General features: G+C 41.2%; 1 protein-coding gene across 1 annotated transcript in view; it reads right to left on the bottom strand.

Annotated features, from left to right (window-relative positions):
• Positions 1–20,858, bottom strand: part of LOC124036021 (fibrinogen C domain-containing protein 1-like) — a 175,165-nt gene that overhangs the window by 64,175 nt on the left and 90,132 nt on the right. The window contains exon 5 of the mRNA XM_046350072.1: positions 606–702. Within this exon, the coding sequence (XP_046206028.1) occupies positions 606–702 (97 nt within the window). The remainder of the gene's footprint in view (positions 1–605; positions 703–20,858) is intronic.

Raw genomic sequence — 20,858 nt, 5'->3', positions numbered from 1 at the left:
CCATACTAAAACAAAGACATAACAAAGGAACTAAGGTCAGTACGTGACACAACTTTTCAAAATGATGATATGATATGAGGTTATGATTAATAAGTTGACTGCTTATAGATGTGATAGGTAAAAAGACCTTTAGGAGTTTAATTCGGGAGATGGTAACTCTTTAATGAACCGCTCTCATGTTCCTAATGAGTTACTTGTTACATGATTAATTTAATTGGGTACAATTAATCATAGTTTGTTGATTAGATAAATAACAGTCCTCAGATTAATTTTAAAGTCAAGTCACGACAATGAATGAAACCTGAGAGGCTTATGCTGCTCAGTGTTAAATCGATTTCCAAGATTTTGACGCAAAAGTTATGCTTCCAGTGTTGCAGGTAAGAAAAATGACTCTTTTCCTGAAAACCCAGCATATGCAAGCCTAAATTTGATCCAGCTGTCTTATCTACCTTGAATTATTCTAGTGTGTAGAACAAGTTTTAGAATCCCACACCAAATAAAATGTTCTCCTTTCTTCTGGGCAGACTTTGGGAATGTGACAAGAACGTGGAGTGTTATCGAACCAATAGACTGAGTTATTCATGGTATTGATCCTGAGTGCTCACCAAGCCAGTGCTCTCCAGTAATCTTGCCGAAGCCGTTGCGGTATGCGTCCCATGCTCGGAAGAAGTTCACTGCGCCATCCTCTCTGCGCTGAATGACCTGGGAGTATAAACAGAAAAAGAAAAACACCCCATATGATTACCATGGCAACATTTTGGTATATTGTTTTGTGATCATAAGTGCCCAAATGCAACCTAATCCAGGGCAGTATTCATTAGTGCACACCACAGCAAAATGTTTTGCAACAGAAAACGAAAATGACCGTTTCTTATTGGACAAGCTCAAGTAGTCTTTCCCTGTTTCAGTCCGTTTTCTTCTGTTTGGTGCCTAGTGAATATGACTCTGAATAATTGTTTTTTGCCAGCCCCATTTGGTGAAAATGACATTGACACATTTGGTGCTGCTTTAAATGACGTGCAGTTTATAAAGGCTTCATGAAGTCCCTTACATTGAGCTAAGACATCTTGGCACATATATGTATTTATTTTATTTCACCTTTATTTAACCAGGTAGGCAAGTTGAGAACAAGTTCTCCTTTACAATTGCGACCTGGCCAAGACAAAGCAAAGCAGTTCGACACATACAACGACACAGAGTTACACATGGAGTAAAACAAACATAGAGTCAATAATACAGTATAAACGAGTATATATATACGATGTGAGCAAATGAGGTGAGATAAGGGAGGTAAAGGCAAAAAATAAAATATTCCCTCGTGGGGCATTTGAGCCCTGAATGATGCCTGACAGGAAGCCCTGTTTCCCAGACTGTTTGCAACTGCCAAGACCACAGCCAATCTCACGAAAGCAACAAGGCAACTAACTTGGCTAGGCTTGTGAGTCAGCCTGCTAATTAGCTAGTTATCTAGGTTGTCTTGTTAGCTAGCTTGTTATGTATGCTGGTTGTTAGCTTACATACCCGATATGTATATACAATAATTGCAGATTAGCAGTCAGTGCATTACGTACAGTGCATTGGGAAAGTATTCAGACCACTTAACTTTTGCACTTTTTTTTTTACCTCACAGCCTTATTCTAAAATGGATTAAATATAAAAATCCTGTTCAATCTGCTCTGAAGACCCCATTGTAATTACTTCGCCAGCATGGCCTATTTATTGCTTTAACTCCCTTATTTGACCTTATTTGCACTCACTGTATATAGACTTTTTTTTCCTACTGTATTATTGACTGTATGTTTTGTTCATTCCATGTGTAACTCTGTGTTGTTGTATGTGTCGAACTGCTATGCTTTATCTTCAAACACAAAGCCAGGGCAACTAAAGAGTGGCTCCGTAAGAAGCATCTCAAGGTCCTGGAGTGACCTAGCCAGTCTCCAGACTTGAACCCAATAGAAAGTCTTTGGAGGGAGCTGAAAGTCCGTATTGCCCAGCGACAGCCCCGAAACCTGAAGGATCTGGAGGTCTGTATGGAGGAGTGGGACAAAATCCCTGCTGCAGTGTGTGCAAACCTGGTCAAGAACTACAGGAAACTTAGGATCTCTGTAATTATTGTATACAGTATTAGTATTATTGACTGTATGTTTTGTTTATTCCATGTGTAACTCTGTGTTGTATGTGTCGAAATGCTACACTTTATCTTGGCCACGTAGCAGTTGCAAATGAGAACTTGTTCTCAACTAGCCTACCTGGTTAAATAAAGGTTAAATAAAAATAATTGCAAACGTTTCTGTACCAAATATTAAGTTCTGCTTTTCTTTACTTATGTCATGCAATACAATTCACATGAATTACTTAAAAATCATACAATGTGATTTTCTGGATTTGTTTAGATTCTGTGTCTCACAGTTGAAGTGTACCTATGATAAAAAATTACAGACCTCTACATGCTTTGTAAGTAGGAAAACCTGCAAAATTGGCAGTTTGTCAAATATTTGTTCTCCCCACTGTATATGCTGTAGTAGTCCACTGTTACGATGTAGTCCTCGTTGTTCCATGTAAACAGATCGGATGCCACGACCTGCCAGGGTCGGTCTGGGATACAGTGAGATAACATTGGCTCTTTGGTGTTTAAGGGGCGTCGTTCAAAACAGTATGGTGCATTTACCAACAATGTCCTCTATTTGTTTGCACATTCCGGGCCAAAACAAAATGTCCCGTGCCCTCTGTTTGCACTTTTCCATGCTCATGTGTCCAGCATGGATCTTTGTCAAAATCTCTTCTCTGAGACTGGTAGGAATAATGATTTTCTCTCCTTTGAAAATTATACCGTTGATCTGTGATAGTTCATCACGATGGTTCCAGAATTCTGAGACGCTGTGAGGGCATTTTCTCCTCTCCTCAGGTCATCCGTCCTGTATGACTTTCCTCAACTGTGCGAGTTGTGAGTCCTTTTCTTTTTCTGCTTGGATCTCCTTCAGTTTTGTGTCACTAACTGGTAGGTTGCTGTACACAGTGTGCACTTGCATGTCCATGCTGTAACGATCTGGGTGTAGTGGGTGCGAAGTCAGGTGCAGGGAGCAGAGAGTTTAGGGTAGTGCTATTTAATGCACAAACGGCGAACATAAGCCACCCCACGAAAACACAGGGCGCACACAAAACCAAATGCCCCAAACACGGGGACTAAAACAGTCCAGCAAAAAATCCACAAACAGGAAAACACGTTTAACCTCTAACGTGCACACTAGTCACACAAACAATCCCACACAAAGAGCAGGCGGGGCCAGCTGGCAAAAAAAAAACGAATCACCAAATAAACCACAGGTGTAACCAATAAACAGTCAAGGAGGGGGAGGAAAGAATCAGTGGCAGCTAGTAGGCCGGTGATGACGGCCGCCGAGCGCCACCTGAACGGGAAGGGGAGCCACCTTCGGAGGGAGTCGTGACACATGCCTTCACTGAGGCTGCTGTCCTTATAGGTAAGAAACTTACTGGAGAGTGTGTCTGCGACAGGGATGTCTTTGTCTGGACGGTGAGTGATTGTGAAGTCGTATTCTTGTAGTTGAAGGATAATTCTCTGTAGCCTTAGCGGGGCTGCGGCTAGTGGTTTCCTCATAATTTACTCAAGGGGCTTGATTCCACAATGACTTGTCGTCCATATATGTACTGATGAAAACGTTTACATCCAAACAGAATGGCGTAGAACTCCTTTTCGATTTGAGCGTAGTTGATTTCACAGTCTGTGAGAGATTTGGAAGCGTAACCGATCGGCTTTCCATCTTGCAGTAGCACTGCACCTAGTCCATACTTTGACACGTCCACTTGGAGTAGAGTAGACCACAGGGGTTGAGTCTGGGTCAAGGTGAATGGTACATTCTCCTGGGAATAATCCTATTCCTGTAGAAACATCAGCCAACTCCTCCAGTACATTGTCTGTCTCTGCTGGTCTTGTCACTGATAAAACTAGCTTGATTGAGGTCCATGTCTAAACATGCTTTAAGACCTAGCACTGCAGGTGCTCAAGTGTCAACAACATAAAAGTCCAACATCATGTCACTTTCCTTGTATTTGCCTTTTACTGGGAGCTGTTCACCACCATAACTAGTCAGTCTGTACGTAGTGGGCTGTAGCTCGCACTCAGATGTCAAGCTGTCATACTTATTCAGAGGAATAATGTTTACTTGTGCACCAGTGTCTAGTTTGAACTTTATCTCTGTGCTTTGTGTTCCTATCTCAGCAAAGGCTTGTTGTCTCTGATATTTTACTTTTCTGTGTCACTGAATCAATAAACAGTTCATCAGCGTTTGACTCTTTGATTGACATTTAATCTTCACTCACTGTGTGTACTCTTTTCCCACGGTAAGCTCTGCACACTTTTGCAAAGTGATTACATTTACCACATTTAGTACACTGTTTGCCTTTAGGTGGGCAATTTCCTTGTTCGCCATGCACTTTGTATCCACAATATCCACATGTTTTGGGGCGTTTTGAGTCTGTGTCGCTCTGTCTTGGAGTTATGTCTCTCTCAGTTCGAAAACACGCTCTCTGTGCACCGGAGGTGTGCTTTGATATTCTGCCTGACTGCATGCACTGCTTGTTCACGTGATGCGCTCCTGCTGCTGCTCGAAATGGTTTTCATCTAAGCCTGTGCTAGCTCATGAGTTCTGGCTATGTCGATAGCTGTATCCAGCATTACCTCACACCCAACATTCAAAAGTTTCTCTCTCACTCGCGGTGAGTGTATTCCAAATACAATACGGTCCCTGACCATCTCATCCTTGTTTGCATAATCACAGTCTTTCACAAGCAGACGCAGCTCTGTCACAAACTGTTCAAAAGACTCGCTAGCTCCCTGTACTTTCTCATGGAATTTGTACCTAGCAAATATCGTATTGGTCTTCGGGACAACATATGCTTCAAAACGATCGTAGTATGTCTTCAGTACCTTTGATTCAGCCTCGGTTATTGTCCATGTGCTGTATATATCTCTCATTTATTTCACCGATCAGAGGAGCAGGTAGCTGCATTTTTCCTCTTCTCCTCTGTCCTTCAGAGGACCCGTGAACATTAGCTCCACATGTTATTTGTACTTACGCCATGCATCGGGTGAGTTTGTAGACCCCCAGTTTGTACTTACGCCATGCATCGGGGGTGTCCTCGGATGGGGCCACAGTGTCTCCTGACCCCTCCTGTCTCAGCCTCCAGTATTTATGCTGCAGTAGTTTGTGTCGGGGGGCTAGGGTCAGTTTGTTTATATCTGGAGTACTTCTCATGTCCTATTCGGTGTCCTGTGTGAATTTAAGTGTGCTTTCTCTAATTCTCTTTCTTTCTTTCTTTCTCTCTCTCTCTCGGAGGACCTGAGCCCTAGGACCATGCCTCTCGGAGGACCTGAGCCCTAGACCATGACTACCTGACATGATGGCTCCTTGCTGTCCCCAGTCCACCTGGCCGTGCTGCTGCTCCAGTTTCAACTGTTCTGCCTTATTATTATTGGACCATGCTGGTCATTTATGAACATTTGAACATCTTGGCCATGTTCTGTTATAATCTCCACCCGGCACAGCCAGAAGAGGACTGGCCACCCCACAAGGCCTGGTTCCTCTCTAGGTTTCTTCCTAGGTTTTGGCCTTTCTAGGGAGTTTTTCCTAGCCACCGTGCTTCTACACCTGCATTGCTTGCTGTTTGGGGTTTTAGGCTGGGTTTCTGTACAGCACTTTGAGATATCAGCTGATGTACGAAGGGCTATAAAAATACATTTGATTTGATTCGAGGTGAAGGAACTCCAGAAAAATCCATATTTTAAGACCTTTTACTCTGACACCATGTCTTGTTTTGCACGCTTTGTACAAAATATTAAAATGCAGTACTACAGGATATTTCTTAAAGTAGCTCTTTATTAGCTACTTATAACTGGCATGATCGCGCATTTCCAACCAGGATCAAACTGACCATGACCTAACCATTTGGGTGTTCTTAACCAATAATAGCACAGTATGATATGGCGGTAAAATGCATCCAAATACAATCCAGTATGTTTACACATATGACTGTTAAGGTAAGTGCATGTATTTTTGCATGCATAGCTTTGAGATATAAATTACACTCTAAGAAATGTTGGATTTTCTGGGGATGACTCAATTGCTGGGTTGCAGGCATATGGTCAAAAGTTGGGTTGTTTTCTGTAAATACAGCAAGGTTGGGTTGTTGCTGCTGGGTTATAAAGGTTGGGCTATGGATACTTGACCCAGACAGTAGTTTAATTATCCTGCTACCAGCTTGTGAAGTCCATCCGAATACTTGCAAATATACTTGCAAGGAAAATGGCTAATGTTATTTAAATTGTGAAAATGGTAAGTAACAAACTTTATGAATTATGAATTTGATGGACATTCAGGTTAAGTAGGTTGTCCTATCATAAGGTGCTAGCTAACGTTAGCAACCAACATTAGCTTGGTAGATAACGACCGTTAGCTAGCTAGCCATTTCTGTACTAATATCTTTGACTGTGGTAACGTTAGCTAACCTTACCCTCGCAACCATGTTCGCGACGCTAGTTTATTGAAGTATTGTTGCGTAATATAACTAAATGTACGTTTTTTGATGACGTTTGGCTAGCTAGCTAGCAAGCTAACTATTTCAGCATCTAAGGGTAGCTAGCTAGAGCTACTTTAGCTATCATAGCTAACTTAGTCTGACAGTTCTGGACTGCTAAGTTAGCTAAGTTAGCTGGCTAAGGTAGAAAAGCTACATTTTACTTATTCTCTATCTGGGTTAATTTAACCAAGATATTCTGCAGGGTTATCTCATGTGTGCATGGAAATTGATTGAGTTAACTTAGTTAGCATTGTCTGACAGTAGATAGCTAACGTTAGAGTTACCTTACCTTTATAATATTTATTTGTTTCTGTTCTTAAATGCATAGGTCAAGTCAAAAGTTTGGGAGTAACTAAAACTGAGAAATTCCTTTTTTGAGAGTGGGTTAAGAGCTTTTTTTTGGGGGGGGGGGCACTGATTTTCATTGACCCTGCGACTGGGTTTGGGTGGTTCTCGCAAACTTGATTTTTCTTCCTTAGGGTTGAAACCTCTTATTGTTTGTATTTGAAAATACAACCATTGTAACAGAAGGGGGCGACGCTCAGGGGCTGTGTGTGTTTGAGTGAGAAAGGCACAGAGGAGAGCCAACCAGTAAAAGAACAACCCCCCTTCATTATTGAAACATTGTGCCGACAACATCAAAGAGCCATTCCAGACTGAAGTCAGGAGGACTTCAATAGTTAGGTGTTAGCTAGACTAGTGATTAACTGCAATGGAAAATTAATTGTCTGGCTACAACATAACACAATTTGCAGTCATATGGGGCAGAGTCTCACAAGAATTCGAAACCTCATTGGTTGTGGATACAGTGGGAATGTGTGGATTTGAGCAAGTGTGATGTCATTCATGTTTGTGGATAAGTACGTAAAGGTTGTCTGATTTTGTCAATGTATGTTTTTGTTGACAAAAAAAACTAAGTAAAAAAAAGTCATTGTCCGCTTCATTGTGTTGGCTCTTGGGGACTGCTCACAGGTGATTACGGTCATTAGTGTCACACTGAGTGTCACACTTTGCTCCTACTCTGGATTATCTTGACCTGTCGTTTGGCTGCCCCTGTTACAATAAACATTGTTACTTCACACAGCCTACACTTGGGTCTTACCTTGATACGTGATAATTAGTGGATTGACATTGGAGCAAGGTATTCTACTTGGGGCACAGGGTGTGTGCGGTTCAAATCCTATCATGTGTTTATCAACTTTCCCACTGAGCCCCAGCATGGGAATTTCTACAGACCCCGGTTTATCAGCTGCCAGAAACAGAATCACTCACAGTAAGACTATTTTTTTCAACTGAGCAATAGTGGATAAGTATCTGCTCATTTATGTAGTGTGAGAAGTGACAGGAGGATGCTAAAATGCTCTTAAGGCACTACTTATAGCTCTGATAAACTGACTTTCTTTTATGCATTTGGGCCTGCTTTTTGCCTACAGTACGTTGCTTGTTTGCCTTTAGCTCAACTACCGAAGCGCGTTCTGGTACGCTTTCATTCTATCGCAACAATTTATTTTAAATACAAATGTTACATGTTGGGGATTGTGAGAAGTGCTTTATGGATGAAATAGTTAGGCAAGTAGCCTTAGGCAGGTAGCAGGTATTTTCTTCATTACCATGCTGATTTCAAGATGTATTTGATTTAGATATTGAAAACATGTTGTTTAGTGTATTTACTACATTTCGTACGTGTTTGTTTTTGACTCTGTGAAGTAAATTCATTTAAATTTGTGATTTGGTTTATGTAGATACATTTCAGTGTAACACACAGTAACCCAAAACTTGATCAATTTGCATATTCATACTGAGTTAGCAGCAAACAGACTATTCGCCAGCTTCAGTTTGCCCCAAAAATGATTTGCATTAAAAAATATGAACTTGCTGTAAATTTTTGGCAAACAGTAGAATGTTCGTTTCCCAGAATTGTTTGCTAGAAATTCACAAGTTGCTGCAAATTTACCGCAACAATTTGTCTGTGAAAATATGAGCTTGCCGCAAATTGTGGGCACCTTAGGCCAACTGTTTTACAGTAATTTTTTTATTTACTTTTGAGTTCAGGGAAAGACCTAAGAGTGTAGTTGCCCTTTAATTCAGTGCTCATGACCTGCACTGTTTGGTTAGCGGTGTTTCTGTTGCTCAGTAAGCTCACATCTGATGAGTTTGCAAATCAAATGCCCACTTGTGGTACCAGAAGACAGTGAAAAAACTAGTAAGTTCACCATTATTGATTGTAATTTAAATGAGTTTGTAGTAAAGTGAGTTAGATTACAGAGATACCTCAAACATTATTTCAAATAATTTTGGTGACTTCACTGCAATAGTTAAAGGTTAAATATATATATATTTTAATTGATAGCTAGCTAATGAAATGCAGCTAGCTAGTAGGCTCAGCTAAATAAGAATCCCCCTAGAAACAGCCACGTCTCAGTCACATCGTGAGATTTGTAAATGAAAGGAATATAATAAATCAATACATTTTTTAAATTTTATTTCACCTTTATTTAACCAGGTTGGCTAGTTGAGAACAAGTTCTCATTTGCAACTGCGATCTGGCCAAGATAAAGCATAGAAATTCGACACATACAACAGAGTTACACATGGAATAAACAAATAACAATCAATAATACAATAGAACAAAAGAAAACAAAAAGTATATACAGTGAGTGCAAATGAGGTAAGATAATGGAGTTAAGGCAATAAATAGGCCATGGTGGCGAAGTAATTACAACATAGCAATTAAACACTGGAATGGTAGATGTGCAGAAGATGAATGTGCAAGTAGAGATACTGGGGTGCAAAGGAGCAAGATAAATAAATAAATACAGTATTGGGATGAGGTAGGCAGATAGATGGGCTGTTTACAGATGGGCTATATACAGGTGCAGTGATCTGTGAGCTGCTCTGACAGCTGGTGCTTAAAGCTAGTGAGGGACATATGAGTTTTCAGCTTCAGAGATTTTTGCAGTGCCCTTATCCAAATGCTCTGACGAAGGCATTTCCTAACAAAACTGCTAACTTTATTTGTTGTTACTTTTAAGATTTAACCAACATGCAGAACCTCCAGCAGGCAGAGAGGCAAGAACACTTCGCCTGCCAGGTCTGGATCAAGTTACGCTAGTCACAGCCCTGTGTAATGTTCAATGTAATTGCATTGCTGGACTTTTTGAAACAATGCATTTGAACAAATTTACAAATAAAAGAAACATGTTTTAGCTGTTAGTGAATTTTCTAAGTGTTAATACATTTGTGTTAACATCATTTAGCTGTATGTATGTGTCATGAATCACCAAAGCTGTCTGACTATCTAGTAAGTATAGCGTCATATAATACAAGGCATTTATTCATGTGTTATGAATGAGCAAAGGGGTCTGACTTTAAAGTAAGTGTAACGGATGTGAAATGGCTAGCTTAGTTAGCGGTGTGTGCTAAATAGCGTTTCAATCGGTGACATCACTTGCTCTGAGACCTTGAAGTAGTGATTTCTCTTGCTCTGCAAGGGCCGTGGCTTTTGTGGAGCGGTGGGTAACTATGCTTCGTGGGTGACTGTTGTTGATGTGTGCAGAGGGTCCCGGGTATGGGCGAGGGGACGGTCTAAAGTTATACTGTTACATAAGTACAGGCCTCATCCAATATAGAGTCTTATGGATGTGTTATGAATGACAGATGTCCCACTTCAAACTATTACATGAAGTGTAATTAAATAGGTTATTAAGGTTTGCTGATTTATGAAGGACAACCACAGAGTCATAATTCCAGCTAATCCCTGCCCATTTCCACAATTTATCAGTGGTGTAAAGTAGGGATGCAATATATATCGGAAATGGGCCGATATTAGCTAAGAATGCCAACATTGGTATTGGCCCGATGTCTAGTTTAACGCCGATGTGAAAAACCAATGTCAAAGCTGACGTGGATGCCTATACCACGTAGGTACATGACGCCATGTAAAATTTTCAGCTACACGTGCAACACAGCATTCCTAACCTAGCCCACAATGTCTGCTGTGTGGATCGAGCAGTCAATAAATTGCGCAGTCATTTGAAAAAGTAAGAAAATCTCAGCGAGACAACTCAAAGGCGAAATCCATTAACGCCAAGATAATGGAGTTCATTGCCCTTGACAATTCTCTGTCGTGGGTGATGTTGGCTTTTGCGACTGGTCGAGCATCAATACACACTAATGTTAACAAGTGCGCTATTGTTTCCGATGTTGCCCTACCGGGGGTTACACAGTAATAGCGTCACTGCTATTAGCTTCACGACATACTATGGAAGGCCGTTTGGGTCTTTGTGTGTCAAAAAAGATACACGTCAAATAACACTATTTGACGGTTAAATAAGCTTTTAGTCTGACACGTCAAGTAACACAGTTATATTATAGAATGTTCTGTGTTGTGAATTTGCATGTGCAAGCCAAGCGCCACCACTACTTTCAGTAGCATTATCAAAGCTGTACAAAGTCTGCAAACAAGCAAATACCGGCCACGAACGATGTGTTTACAATACTGCGTTGGTAATAAAGCATTATTTGTTCGACAGCAACTTCTGTGGTAGCTAGATAGCACCAATACAACCAGCCTGAAAACAATGATAATTTTCACTATACTTAGCAATGATTTAGGAGCTAGCCAGCTACTTAACCCTGTTGCCCAAAGCTAACGTTATAAGAAGCCAACTAGCTTCATCTAGCTAGTGAGGCTCGAGCTGACCGGGTTATGTGTTGTGAAATTAGGCACCAAAGTGGAATTTGGGGTTGCCTTCAAATAAAAGTGCCTCTTTGAAAGTGATGCAGAAGGTGATGCAGAAGGCCATATTTAGACTAGATAATGTTAAACAAGGTTGGAATGTGAAGCAATGAAATGGTGTATCAGTCTACTCGGTCACACCCACAGAAGACAACTGTGAAGAGTTTATGCAAATATTAGCATTGTAGCTGTTATCGCGGGACTGTGACTGTGTGAAATCACCTCCCCAGTCAGCCTATTGTGTGTATTGACATTCATATTGCACTGTACAGCTTTACCTAAGGATTGGGGATCAATGAAATGGGGTGACAGTCTACTCAATACCCAATATCTTTTTTCCCAACGTCATCCTCAGAGTTATCAGACTCCAAAACATCCACACAGTATTGTTTTTCCTCGGGAATAGTGTTCAATAGGTTGACGATAAATGTGGCTCAATTTAAAGTTGTTTCGGAGTCCCGCAATGAGAGCTACGATACTAATGTTCTCTGGGTGTCACTGAGTAGACTGATACCCCATGTCACTGATCCACAATCCATAGGTAAGGCTGTACACTAAAATAAGTGTGCCCCCAATACAATTCTAAAGTATAATACATCCCGTGTGATTTCAACAGATTTTTGTCAAATTAACAAATTATTGTCTTTTGTTGATGCTATACAACAACAATCCAACCTCGTTTAGCATGATCTATTCAATTATGGAATAATTCTACTATTTGTATGCATTCGCATCACTGTCAATTACATTTTTATTTAGAAGCATACTGCAAAGTCCACTATTGTGGCTAATCCTTATTCTGGCTAGCTTCACAGATGGGTCTGACCACCATTTGTCATGTTCTGACCATAGTTCTTTTGTGTTTTCTTTGTTTTAGTGTTGGTCAGGATGTGAGCTGAGTGGGCATTCTATGTTGTGTGTCTAGTTTTCCCATTTCTATGTTTGGCCTGATATGGTTCTCAATCAGAGGCAGGTGTTAGTCATCGTCTCTGATTGGGGACCATATTTAGGTAGCCTGTTTTGTGTTGGGTTTTGTGGGTGGTTGTTTCCTGTCTTCCGTCTTTGTGTCTATGTATCAGATAGGACTGTTTCATTTTTTTCACATTTGTTGTTTTGGTATTTTGTAGTGTTCACGTTTATTGTCTGTATTAAACATGTTGAACACTAACTAAAAATACTTTAAAGTAATACTTAAGTAGTTTTTTTGCGTATCTGTACTTTACTATTTATATTTTTGACAACTTTTACTCCACTACATCCCTAAAGAAAATAATGTTCTTTCTACTCCATACATTTTCCCTGTTAGCCAAAAGTACTCGTTACATTTTGAATGTTTAGGAACAGGACAGGAAAATTGTCCAATTCATGCACTTAAAGAGAAAATCCCTGGTAATCCGTACTGAATCTGATCTGGCAGACTCACTAAACACATGATTTGTTTTTAAATTATGTCTGAGTGTTGGTGTGCCTCTGGCTATCCGTAAATTTAAAAACCAAGTGTATCGTGAAAGTGCTTATTATAGTATATCAGGTTTGCTTAATATAAGGAATTAGAAATTATTTATACTTTAAAAAAGGTAATTTGCAACTGCAACCTGGCCAAGATAAAGCATAGCAGTGTGAACAGACAACACAGAGTTACACATGGAGCAAACAATTAACAAGTCAATAACACAGTAGAAAAAAGAGTCTATATACATTGTGTGCAAAAGGCATGAGGAGGTAGGCGAATAATTACAATTTTGCAGATTAACACTGGAGTGATACATGATCAGATGGTCATGTACAGGTAGAGATATTGGTGTGCAAAAGAGCAGAAAAGTAAATAAATATAAACAGTATGGGGATGAGGTAGGTAAGGTTGGGTGGGCTATTTACCGATAGACCGATAGACCGATAGATAGCTGCAGCGATCGGTTAGCTGTTCAGATAGCAGATGTTTAAAATTGGTGAGGGAGATAAAAGTCTCCAACTTCAGCAATTTTTGCAATTTGTTCCAGTCACAGGCAGCAGAGAACTGGAACGAAAGGGGGCCAAATGAGGTGTTGGCTTTAGGGATGATCGATGAGATACACCTGCTGGAGCGCATGCTACGGGTGGGTGTTGCCATCGTGACCAGTGAACTGAGATAAGGCGGAGCTTTACCTAGCATGGACTTGTAGATGACCTGGAGCCAGTGGGTCTGGCGACGAATATGTAGCGAGGGCCAGCCGACTAGAGCATACAGGTTGCAGTGGTGGGTGGTATAAGGTGCTTTAGTAACAAAACGGATGGCACTGTGATAAACTGCATCCAGTTTACTGAGTAGAGTGTTGGAAGCTATTTTGTAGATGACCGGCTCGGAAACCAGATTGCACAGCGGAGAAGGTACGGTGGGATTCAAGATGGTCAGTGACCTGTTTGTTGACTTGGCTTTCGAAGACCTTAGATAGGCAGGGCAGGATGGGTATAGGTCTGTAACAGTTTGGGTTCAGGGTGTCTCCCCCTTTGAAGAGGGGGATGACTGCGGCAACTTTCCAATCATTGGGGATCTCAGACGATATGAAAGAGAGGTTGAACAGGCTAGTAATAGGGGTTGCGACAATGGCGGCGGATCGTTTCAGAAATAGAGGGTCCAGATTGTCAAGCCCAGCTGATTTGTATGGGTCCAGGTTTTGCAGCTCTTTCAGAACATCTGCTATCTGGATTTGGGTAAAGGAGAACCTGGAGAGGCTTGGGCGAGTAGCTGAGGGGGAGGCGGAGCTGTTGGCCGAGGTTGGAGTAGCCAGGACTTTTGATACTTAAGTATATTTAAAACCAAATACTTTTAGATTCATACTCAAGTAGTAATTTACTGGGTGACTCACTTTTACTTGAGTAATTTTCTATTAAGGTATCTTTACTGTAATAGCGACTGTAAATTGGACAATGCAGCTTAAATTCTTGTTAATATCAGATATATATATTTTCTGGGAAATGTTCTTAGTGGTCCTTCTGTAGCTCAGTTGGTAGAGCATGGCGCTTGTAACGCCAGGGTAGTGGGTTCGATCCCCATACATAGAATGTATGCACACATGACTGTAAGTCGCTTTGGATAAAAGCGTCTGCTAAATGGCATATATTATTATTATTATTATATATATTATTCTTGTTACTTACAACCTCATGCTAATCGCATTAGCCTATGTTAGCTCAACATTCCCACAGGGAACCCCCGATCCTGAAGATAAAGCACATGATTATATCATATTTGACATTGGTGATTATGTCACAGATATGACACATTTACAAACTCTTTATAAAGCATGACATACAGTTATAGATGCTATGTGAGACTTATGTATTGCTTATGAAGGCTTTATGAAGTCATTATAAGCTGAATGTCATTTAAAGCGGGACCGAACAGTCCATATCATGTCAACATATTCTTCTCCTAAATGCCTAAGACACTGTTGTCATATTCGTTGGAATGAATATTGGACCAGGTTCCACATAATTTTAATGACAAAGTGAATCTTAACAAAGACAAAAAACAAATAAACAATAAACTAACAAGGAACCGTGACTACAGAGATGGTAAGTGTACTAACTCAAAACAATATTCCATAACACACAGGTGGAAAAAATGCTACTTAAGTATGATCCCCAATTAGAGACAACGATAGCTGCCTATATTAATGCCCATGATAGTTAATATATTAATGCCCATGCCATATAATGCCCTCTTTTTGGGAATCATACCAAAACACCAACATAGAAAAACCAAACTAGAACCCAACATAGAAAATATAAACTAGACTAAACCCCTAGTCACGGTCTGACCTACTCTACCATAGAAAATAAGGCTTTCTATGGTCAGGACGTGACAACTGTGCTCGATTTGCATTAGAAACTAGACCAAAAAGCCATCTGTCACAATTTTCACATCACCCTTCAATTAATTTTGTTATCTTAAAAATGCTGAATGCTACGAAAACCAATAGCTAACTTAAAACAATGCTCTTTCCCCTGAGAGGTTGGGCTGTCTTTGGTATGCAGATGTCCTTTTGAAATCAAGAGAGAAAAAAAATGAAAACATTCAAACAGCATAAACTTGGGAGGAATGGTGATGTGAATGGCTTCAATAGCTCCAGAAAGTCTGTGTAAACTGTGTGGCCCCCAGGAGGGCTGCTAGGATGCTGATGCATGGCTGGAATTAGAAGTGAGCTTCAGACACTAATTGACTTCTGATCCCTTTATAGAAGATTAATCAGCCAGCCCCTGGATCAATGGCCGATGTAAATGCCAGCGGAGGCGAGATCCACCATCAATGTAAATGAGCCAAGGCCCAGTGCCCCTCTCTCTCTCTCACATGTGCCACACTGCCAAGCCAAGTTTCCACAGCCAGGAGAGAGACCCTATTCCCAAATGGACTGAAAAACAAATACATTGTGACAGAGGCACCATCTATGTGAAATTCAATTATGATAGTGATACAGTTGAGGTGTTATTCCTCAGAGTGTTTGGCAAAATGACCTCTTAGCATTCTCATCTCTAGTCCAGTCATCTGTGATCCATTGGAGAAGCTCAATTAGTCAATGTTACTAAAGGTGAGGCTCTTTCAAAGCATGTGGAGCCTAATGACTGACCGCACATCTACTCCTCTCACTTCGAGTCAATGTCATTTGATCTGCTTTCAAAATTATGTGGACACCCCTTCAAATTAGTGGATTTGGCTATTTCAGACACACCCGTTGCTGACAGGTGTATAAATTTGAGGACACGGCCATCCACTCTCCATTGGTAACATTGGCAATAGAATGGCCTTACTGAAGAGCTCAGTGACGTGGCACTGTCATAGGATGCCACCATTCCAACAGGTCATTTAATCAAATTTCTGACCTGCTAGAACTTCCCTGGTCAACTGTACGTGCTGTTATTGTGAAGGGGAAACATCTAGGAGCAACAACGGCTCAGCTGCGAAGTGGTAAGCCACACAAGCTCACAGAACGGGATCGCTGAGTGCTGAAGCGCATGTAAAAATTGTCTGTCCTCGGTTGCAACACTCACTACTGAGTAACAACCTGTCTCTGGAAGCAACATCAGTATAATAACTGTTCATTGAAAGCTTCATAAAATGGGTTTCCATGGCCAAGCAGCTGCACACAAGCCTAAGATCACCATGTGCAATGCTAAGGGTCAGCTGGAGTGGTATAAAGCTCGCCGCCATTGGACTCTGGAGAAGTGGAAACGCGTTCTCTGGAGTGATGAATCACACTTCACCATCTGGCAGTCCAACTGACAAATCTGGGTTTGGTGGATGACAGAAAAATGGTACCTGCCACAATGCATAGTGCCAACTGTAACGTTTGGTGGAGGAGGATTAATGGTCTGGGGCTGTTTTTCATGGTTCTGGCTAGGTCCCTTAGCTCTAATGAAGGGAAATCTTAACGCCACAGCATACAATGACATTCTAGACCATTCTTTGCTTCCAACTTTGTGACAACAGTTTGGGGAAGGCCCTTTCCTATTTCAGCATGACATTGCCCCTGTGCACAAAGCGAGGTCCATATAGAAAGGCTTTGTTGAAATCGCTGTGGAAGAACTGCACAGAGCCCTGATCTCAACCCAATCAAACACCTTTGGGATGAATTGGAACACCGACTGTGATCCAGGCCTAATCACCCAACCTCAGTGCTTGTCCTCAGTAAAGCTCTTGTGGCTAAATGGAAGCAAGTCCCCGCAGCAATGTTCCAACATCTAGTGTAAAGCCTTCCTAGAAGAGTGGAGGCTGTTATAACAGCAAAGGGGGGACCAACTCCATATTAATGCCCATGATTTTTAATTAGATGTTCAACGAGCAGGTGTCCATATACTTTTGGTCATGCAGTGTATTTTGAAGTGAGCTGATCTGTGAAGACACTGTAATTCTCTTAATAAAACATGCCAACATTCTGGGCAGGTGCTTTGGGCTACATTCAAAATTAATGTGTTGAGGCTTTACTGAGAATAAATATGTTCACTCCTCCTATCCCCGCTCCAACCCACCACACAGCCAAAGAGATTTTAATTATTCACTCTAATCTGTGGAAATGTTCAATGAGCCACCTCTCGATGATTAATCTGCCAAAATCACACACAGCACCTTGTGTATAAGCCAGTTGATTAAAATAAAAGGCAAATTCTCATGTTTCAATAAATATTTGATGAGCTGGGCTATGACTATTCCCATTAGCGGGCCTGATGCTGGCTTTAATTTAAGGGGTATTTAGATGGTGTAAAGAAACCGGGATCGCATAACAGCCTGGCTGACACAGTCCTGGGTGTTGGGAGAGATGGTAAATTGGGGGATGATTGATGGGTAGAGCTAGGGGGCACTTGTAATAACGTTGCAGTGGAAAGCGCTGACTCGAAAGCCCCACATGCTGGGTACACACACAAAATAAATATGTTATTGTGGCATAAAATCCAAAGGGGCGGGGGAAGCGCTCGCTCTCACCCATCCTGTGATGTGTCTGTCTGTTGTGCCTCGCAATACAGAGTGAGTCGCAAAAGAAACTTGACCTATTCCAATGAGTCTTTTTTTGCCAGCCCCCAATACAGAGCAGTCATTTAGTCATTCACAGTGAAGCACCATGCTAGATCACAGCATTCCACAGAAAACAAGATGACACTTGTCTGATAGGCATCGGAAGAGGAATGGTCTGGTGTACACATCCCATAACATGGTATTAGTCCACATAATCACTTGAATAATGCATCCTGTGTGTGTGGGAAGAGCTTAATGATTCCATCGCCGGAAGTCCCTCTCTCAATCTGTCTGGTGTGCTTGGGTGGTCTACTCTGCTGAGAATGTGTTGAGAATTCTAGACTCCCACAGCTTAGGTCTTCATTAACAGCATGTTGAGATGGCCTCGTAGTCCTATCATCCCAGCAAACAGTGAACGTTCCAACAACGTTAGGCAACGTTCCAATGGGAGCCCTATATGGTTTCCAGCTGATGACAACATCCCATGAGTGTTTTTTAAAATGAAAACATAATTTAATGAACATTAGAAGGTGAATATGCCACATTTGTGTCGAGAATGTATTAACTGAATGTTAATGGGGAAAACATTATAGCCATGTCATGGGAATCTCCATGGGAACCTCAAAAGTTCTGGAAAAACGTACCATATGAATGTTCTCAAAACATCTCTACTAATGTTCTGGGTATACATGCTGTAGGTAACTAGAAATGATTTGCTGGGATGGCGCATGGCAACGATGGAAGAGCTGGCTACTCCTAATCACTTTTGTATTTGGGAGGAGGCGAGAGGGATAGAAGACATTAAAAGGGATCTGAGAATGATGGTAAATATTTAAATGATGATGGAATGTCTCTTTGTTGATTTTATTACATAAGGAGTTCCTGATTAATCACCTAAGGAATATGTTTAATTTAACTTTGGGGGAAAAACACTGCATTAATTTTCAAACAAGAAATTGAAAATCACATCAGATTTTTGTTTGTTCTGTCATTCTTTTAATATGCCTCTAAATGTCATCATTCTTCTTGGCACAGATCATATCACGGCACTCAGAATGATCATCAAATGTTAGTTTCATATTACCCTAATGGACCAGTATGAGACATTAGATAGTCTGTGGCTTGTGTTTCTGTGGTGTGTGCATGGTGTGTTGGAGGGCTGTGTTCCTACTTCTCAAACAAAGCCACGCAGTGCAAAGACACTACAACCTATTCATGTCATTGGACTATTCACTGAAAGACTCTCAGAGCAGCCAAGACTGGCAGAGTAGAATAGCATGCCAATCTGTTGGCTTGGAAAATGAGAGGCCTTTCCAGTGCCAACAAACATGCCCTCTCCTTGTCAATCTGGCAGGGAATATTAGACACCACAAGGCACCGTGGAGAGAACTTGATAACGTACTGTACTCCCCCAGAGCTGTCAATCAACTGAGATGGTAAACTTAGCCGTTCTCCGTGAGCCGCTGCACCGACCCAGACGACTGCTAATACTATGACTGCTGCTACAACTACTGCTACAATGCCTAATACAAAAACAAAAGACTGTTATTACGACCACTGCAACCGTAACGGAGGTCAGTGTGCTGCTAACAATTTAGCTTCCTCCACTGTCCAAACCAGTGATCCTCTGCTTTGCAGCACACGTGACCACCCTCCTTGACTACATACCAACTTTTTTAGCCACCCAAAAGATACAGATTGCATGGCTACATCAGTGTCATTTTGAGCTCGCTGTGGAGAGAGTTTATGGCAACGTTCTAAACGCTGTTACACTACGACGGCTACTGCTACGACGATGACAGTGACCCCTACTTACAACTGCGATGATGTCTATGACGATGACCACTACCACAACTATTGCTACTCACAATAGTAAACATATAAACAGTACAATATTTGTAATGTTTTTCCTTCAGAGCCATGCAGGAAAACAACCCAATGTCACTCATAACGTACACTCGTGTCATAACACCCATGAGAGGAACAGTCCTACACGAGAGTGATGGGAGAAAATAAATAGGCCTACTGGTTACTCATTACTCATCCAAAGGCCCATATAGGGATGAAGGAGGGGAACATCATGTTTTCAGAGCTCCTGTTGTCTTTACACCAGATTGGCAGTACAAATTGCTCTTCCCTACAGTATTCTGCTCAACTGAAATTACCCAGCTCCATCACAAGGTTCCATACAGGGCTGTTAATGAGCACAAAATACAGATGGAATACAGTGTCTCCGTAAACCGGTATCCAATGGTACAGCACCATTCAAGTCCAAAGGCATTTCCACTGACATCAGTCATTTGTGCAAGATTGCTGCACCTCCTCCTTGTGTGTCATGACCCCTGCTTTTTCTCTGGCTGACCAACACCAGCTTTCAAAGCCACAGAGCTGGAGTGCATCACTCCACAACAACAAAGGCTCTTTCTTCCAACCGTATATTGTCTCAAATAGATCACACTGCAAAGGATACTTTACAATGCTCTGTACAGAATGGATCAATACAAGTAAGCATAAGGTACATCAGTTATGACCACATAGGAATGACCATGTTAGACTACACGGTGTTCCAAACACCAGACATACAATAGAGAATAAAGAACGTGTACCCATAACTGGATAGAATATTCCATGCCTAAAAGCTACAGTACATCATTTCAAGATCTGTGTCTTTATACTGTACATGAGAAAGACAATCTAGTGTTGTCTGAAGATGCCAATAGCAGATTATTCTCTGATCTGCCTGTGGCCTACCTGTGCCTCTCCAAATCCATTTACATGTCCAATAGGACTCCTCTGGCGCAGGTCTCAATCTAGTAAAGAATCATCTTTGGCCTGCTGATAAGCATTAACTGAATGTGTTTTGGATTATGGAGCCATACTGTGAAAGCAATGCTAACAAGCCAAATGCAATGATGGCAATCTGTGAAGCACTGCTCTAAAAAAACTGAACCACTTACGGCTTTGTTGAGCTTTTGTTGCCAATAAAGCCCTTGATATCCTTCTTTTATTACTAATCAACTACTTAGTGCGCTCCAATAA

Source organism: Oncorhynchus gorbuscha, linkage group LG05 (genome assembly GCF_021184085.1).
Source record: "Oncorhynchus gorbuscha isolate QuinsamMale2020 ecotype Even-year linkage group LG05, OgorEven_v1.0, whole genome shotgun sequence".
In the NCBI taxonomy this organism is placed as follows: Eukaryota; Metazoa; Chordata; class Actinopteri; order Salmoniformes; family Salmonidae; genus Oncorhynchus; species Oncorhynchus gorbuscha.
Note: the sequence above shows the minus strand (reverse complement) of the source record. Positions and strands in the feature narration are given on the sequence as shown.